Genomic DNA, 6173 nt, shown 5'->3' on the forward strand with positions numbered 1-6173 from the left:
GTAATCTTGAGCTGGCCACTTTTTCTTCCCGTTGCCACATTGAATCGTTGAAGCTTTTGCATGCTCTGATTACCTCTTGACAATTTGCTTTACTGAGCAGCTTCATCACAACTGCTAGACCTATATCCACTCAACACAATTCTGACTGAATATGTCTCCTTCTCATCACTTCACCGACACATTTAAATAGCGTGTTTTACAGCGTAAGCTGCTATGGGCTCATTCCAATAGCCGTTTCGGGTCGTGATGGTGTCCGCCGCCGCTGCCGCCGCCGCTGGGGACCGTAACTGCTATCGCCGGAAAGACGCAAAAAGTACCCGTTCCCGCCGGGATCGAACCCGCGCCCGATGTGCTAGCCAGATACTCTACCACTGAGCCACGGAAGCGCTCGCTATCGGGCAGCGGGAAATTTTCCTATAAACGCTCTCTAGGCAGGCGCACAGGCGCAGACGACTAGTACGGTGGCGCCATCTGGTTAAGGCGCCTGCAAACGCAATGCGCGCAGGCGCAGACGACGAGATGCGTTTGAGAGGAGGCGCACAATAAAAAAAACGTGATCCGCAGCCTCTGCCAGTATGGTGGCGCCATCTAGTTAAGGTGCCTACAAGCGCAGCGTGCGCAGGCGCAGACGACGAGATCCGATTCAGACGAGGCGCCCAATCAACGCGATTCCGATGTGACATGTGCACCACGTATTCTGATACCTCTTCGGTACACGTTATGGCGTCTCTTCGCAATGTACGAACCGCTGCTGAAAAAGTGAATCATAGAGCTACGTGTACGGCTACAACCAGGCGTCATCGGGCTCAGCAGACTGCTGTGCAGAGAGCATTACAAGCCGCAGCTCGCCGTCAACGCCGGGCGGACCGTTTAGATTGTGGCGGCCTCACGGTCGCACAGCAGCAGCCAGACACCCTCTCCCATTTTTGACTCGGTAAAAAATCTTATCGCGTTGTGTGCGGGAATGGAAAGTGGTGCGAGGGTGCGCAACCGAGCCACGTAGAGGCTGTACGATTAGGAAATAAAAGTTAGTTGCTTGTTCTTCAGGGACGCACTACTCGCTTCTGTCTGCTGATTTCCAGCCACGCTCACGTCCCACACAACATTGGTGACCCGGACGAGCAGCTAAGGGCTAAGGACACACCTCAAGGCACCGACATTCCTACACTCTCCCGCGTCGACGTCAAACTGCCTCCGTTTTGGACTGCGGATCCTGCATTGTGGTTAATTCAGGTAGAATCACAATTCGCTGCACGGCGCATCACAGCAGATTCCACGAAATGCCATTATGTGGTGAGCAGTCTGCCCCCATCAGCCGCTAGCGAAGTTCGAGACCTGTTGCTTTCTCCACCAGCAGACAACGTTTACGAGGCGTTGAAGGCAACACTCATTCACAGGATCACGCCCTCCGAAAGCCAACGGCTACAACAGCTTCTTCATGAAGCCAACCTCTGCGACAGAACGCCAAGCCAGCTGCTGCGTCACATGCAGCAATTATTGGGCAGCAAAGTGGATGGTCTTGACAGCCGGCTGCTCCGAGAAATATTTCTACAGAAAATTCCCCCGAACGTCAGAATGGTCATGACTGCCTCAAATGAGAACGATCTATCCAAACAGGCCGAGTTAGCCGACAAACTCATGGCGGTAGCTGCCATATCTGTCGCAGCCGTCACAAGCGAACCGTCTCCACATGAACAGCTTCAAGAGATGAAGAACGAAATATCGTGTCTCGTGGATTCCGCGGCCCCCCTCAATACCGCGTCACGGTCAACCAGTCGGGGTGCTCCGCAATCGCCTACGAAACGCCAAAAAACTATGTTGGTACCATTGCAAGTTCGGCAATGCTGCGCGCAAATGCGCACCACCCTGTGAGCTCTCGGGAAACGCCCCGGGAAGGCGCTGAGGGCGACCAGCGCTTCTGCCATGCAAGAACGTCGCTCATCAGTATTTTTCCTAACCGACCGCAACAGCGGCTTCCGCTTCCTCGTCGACACAGGTGCAGAAGTGACCGTACTCCCAGTATCGCCCGCGGACCGCAAGCGCCCGAACGCATCGCCTCTGCAAGCAGTCAACAACACGGCCATCGCCACGTACGGAAACCACTCCCTAACCGACAGTCTGGGCCTGCAGAGAGCGCTGCGATGGATCTTTATACTAGCCGACGTGAAATTCGCCATCCTTGGGGCGGAGTTTCTGCGCCACTTTGGACTGTTAGTCGACGTGCGTAACCGGAGGCTACAGGACCCTGTGTCACAAAGCAATGTAAAAGGCAAGCCTTCAAGACATACGCCGCTCAGCCCTACGCTGATCAAGCCAGCAGGTCCTCTTCGCTTCACTTCTATACTCAGCGAATTTTCTGACCTGACACACCAGCGCCAGTGGGATCCCCAGTAAAACACGACGTGTTTCACCACATCACCAAAACTGGACCACCGGCTCACGTTCGACCACGTCGATTGTCGCCTGAAAAACTGGTGGTGGCAAGACAGGAATACGACCATATGTTGGAGTTGGGCATCATCCAACCTTCTTCCAGTACTTGGGCCTCTCCCCTTCACATGGTTCCTAAGCGATCATCGGGTGACTGGCGTCCTTGCGGGGACTATCGAGCGCTGAACAGTGTTACAACGCCCGACCGGTACCCCGTGCCACATATTCACGACATACTGGCAGGTCTGCATGGGGCCAAAATTTTTTCGAAAATTGATCTCGTGCGCGCATACCACCAGATACCTGTGTCATCGGAAGACGTCCCCAAGACTGCTATCACTACACCCTTTGGTCTATTCGAATTCCTGCGCATGCCATTCGGCCTTCGCAACGCGGGTCAAACGTTCCAAAGGTTTATCGAGGGTGTTCTACGGGGCCTAAATTTTGGTCACGCCTACCTGGATGACTTGCTTATCGCGAGCACCACCCCAGAAGAACATGAAGCGCACCTGCGGATTGTTTTTCAGCGCCTATCTGAGCACGGCGTTATGTCAACGCGGCCAAAAGTGAACTCGGCGTGCCTGAGTTATCATTTCTGGGCCACATCATTTCGAGCTCGGGAGTACGGTCACACCCATCCAAAGTGCAGGCCATACAAAACTTTCCACTGCCGACAACGAAGCGCCAACTAAGTGAATTTCTCGGATTGCTAAACTTCTACCGCCGCTTTGTGCCCAAATGCGCACATATCATACAACCACTTCACGGACTGCTGAAGGCAACGCAAGGATCTTCGAATGACCTGCCTTGGTGCGAAGAAGCGAAAAGGGCTTTCAACCAAAGCAAGCAGGCCTTGGAAAATGCGGCTCTCCTGGCGTACCCGCAGCCAGGAATCCCCCAGTGTTTAATGGTCGATGCCTCAGACATAGCCATCGGCGCCGTGTTGCAACAGCTGAACGACGGCACATGGCACCCAACTGCATTCTTCTCGAAGAAGCTGACGCCTACTGAGCGCCGCTACAGCACCTTCGGGCGCGAACTGCTAGCCGTCTACTCAAGTATACGCAACTTCCGGCATTTCTTGGAAGGCGTGGAGTTCTTCATTTTAACCGACCATAAACCGCTGACCTATGCTCTCCGCTTTATGCGTTCAGACGGTGGCACGCACACGGCCCGTGAACTTCGGCAACTGGCATACATATCCGAGTTCACGACAGACATCCGCCACGTAAAAGGGAGCGACAACGTCGTTGCTGACGCCCTGTCGCGGAGCGCTATAAATTTCGTCAACGATCCAGAAGGAGTTAACTTCGACGCGCTGGCGGCAGCCCAAAGAGACGACGAAGAGCTAAAAAGCCTCCTAACAACAAAAACGGCCCTCAAACTACAGTGGATGCAGATTCCGGGATCAGGCGACCAGATTTGCTGTGACACCTCCACGGGCAACCCACGCCCCTTCGTGCCTGCCAATCTACGTCGCCGCCTTTTCCTTTCTGTTCACAAGCTATCGCATCCTGGAATCAAAGCTACGCAAAAGTTGCTCACAGCAAGGTTCATCTGACCAGGTATCAACCGAGACGTGCGTTGCTGGGCAAGAGAATGCATGCCATGTCAGCGTGGCAAAATTAGAGAGTAATAGTTGAGCGGCTCAGCGGGCCAGCGGGCCTAAAGCGGGCCCAGCAAACGAGCGGAGACGCCAACTGCGCATGCGCGGCCCGCTGGGACATCCAGCGTGTTCACGGAGCGCGCCGCTCGCCCGCTCATTTCGTCTCTTCAGCGGAGCGTGCGCAGCGGACGAGCGTGCGAGCGTTTTCAAGAAGCGGCAGCGAACGCGAACGTTCTTTTCGCATAATATTTCTTTTCTTTTTTTAATATTTTTATTTTCTTTTTTTAATATTTCAAATAATATTCTTTTCGCAGTAACTTCAATTTTATTCGGCAGGTAACGCAGCAAAGTCTCTGCTTGATCGAGAGTAACTTCAACCTTGTTCAACAGATGGCGCAGCAGTACTATCCGCTGAAACGAGCGGGGCGTCGCTCAGCTATTACTCTTCTTTTCATCTTGCGCTCCGCTGTCCCCTCCGCTTCATCGCTGGGCCCGCTGGCCCGCTGAGCCGCTCAACTATTACTCTCTATTAATCGACATACTGTGACCCCGTTGGCAAAGTTCGCAACCTCCAGACGCGCGTTTCGACCATGTCCACCTCGACATTCTCGGACCTTTGCTGCCTTGCCAAGAGCATGCCTATTTACTGACGTGCATTGATAGATTCACGCGCAGGGCGGAGGCCATACCTATAGTGGATATCACTGCTGACACGGTTGCCCGCGCCTTTTTGCACCACTGGGTTGCTCGTTTCGGCGCACCATCCATAATAACAACCGACCGTGGAAGGCAGTTCGAATCATCACTTTTCGTCAGTATTACACGTTTCATTGGTGCTTGTCGCATCAGAACAACTGCCTACCACCCGATTCGCAACGGCATGGTGGAGCGTTTCCACCGCCAGCTCAAGTCGGCGCTCGCCGCAACAGAAGAGCGCAACTGGATGGAGGCACTGCCACTCATTCTCTTGGGAATACGGACAGCTGTCAAGACAGACATCGGCTGCAGCGCGGCCGAACTGGTGTACGGAACGACTCTGTGCCTTCCAGGAGAATTCTTCACTGGCAGTCCGCAAGACGGCTGTACAGCTACCGCAGCCTACGCACTTAGGCTACGAGACATAATGGAAAACCTTCGCGCTACGCCACCGCGACGTCGCGAGTGGCGTCGGTTCAGAACTCTGTTCAGATCAGAACTCGGTTCGTGCACACACGTGTTTGTGCGCCATGACGCAGTTCATCGGCCACTCCAACCACCGTATAACGGGCCATTCCGAGTGCTACGTCGAGGTAACAAGCAGTTCACTATCGACGTGCGCGGTCGTCACGAAGTGGTATCACTCGATCGGCTGAAGCCAGCGCACATTGAAGATGTAGACACCGTTTCACATGCAACGCCACCTGTGACACCACCCTCCAAGGCTCTACTCGTTCAAACACGCCAAGTCACAAGCACACGCAGTGGACGAGCCTCCAGGGCGCCCCGTCGTATGGACTTGTGAACAAATTAAATCGTCCTGTAAACGTTCCTTAACTCACCAGGAGAGGAAGTGATGTGGCAGCCTCATGGTCGCACAGCAGCAGCCGGACACCCTCTCCCATTTTTGACTCGGTAAAAAATTATATCGCGTTGTGCGCGGGAATGGGAAGTGGTGCGAGGGTGCGCAACCGAGCCGTAGAGGCTGTACGATTAGGAAATAAAAGTTAGTTGTTGCTTGTTCTTCAGGGACGCACTACTCGCTTCTGTCTGCTGATTTCCAGCCACGCTCGCGTCCCACACAACAAGATCATTCACGTCAAAACGAGGCGAAGAGACTTTGTCGCCAAGACACTGGTGTGCGTGGTGCCGAAATTGGAGCTACTCTAGAGCCGCTCCACCAGCTTGAGCTTTGACACTGCTGCGTGTGCCTCGCAGGCCTGTTACTTTTTTCCAGACCATAGCACTGTGGAATACTTTACCCGGTCATGTTCACTCTGTCACCTCCTGAATTCTTCGTGCATACTTTAAACACTCATATTGCATTGTACCTTGTTTTGTTTTTGTTTTCGCTTTTTTTCGTTTGCTAAATTTGTTCTCTGTAATCCCCATTCTGCAATAGCCACTTGGGGTTACAGTCATCATCAGCATCATTAGCCGA

At 53.6% G+C, this 6173-nt stretch overlaps 1 protein-coding gene across 1 annotated transcript; it reads left to right on the forward strand.

Annotated features, from left to right (window-relative positions):
- Positions 1 to 3337: 3337 nt before the first annotated feature.
- Positions 3338 to 5118, forward strand: LOC119434526 (uncharacterized; the record flags this gene model as incomplete). Its single annotated transcript, XM_037701670.1, has 3 exons — positions 3338 to 3488; positions 3585 to 3819; positions 4886 to 5118. Coding segments are annotated over exons 1-3 (619 nt in total), but the record flags the coding sequence as incomplete, so codon positions are not given.
- Positions 5119 to 6173: the final 1055 nt, after the last annotated feature.

This window comes from Dermacentor silvarum, unplaced genomic scaffold, assembly GCF_013339745.2.
Source record: "Dermacentor silvarum isolate Dsil-2018 unplaced genomic scaffold, BIME_Dsil_1.4 Seq11964, whole genome shotgun sequence".
In the NCBI taxonomy this organism is placed as follows: domain Eukaryota; kingdom Metazoa; phylum Arthropoda; class Arachnida; order Ixodida; family Ixodidae; genus Dermacentor; species Dermacentor silvarum.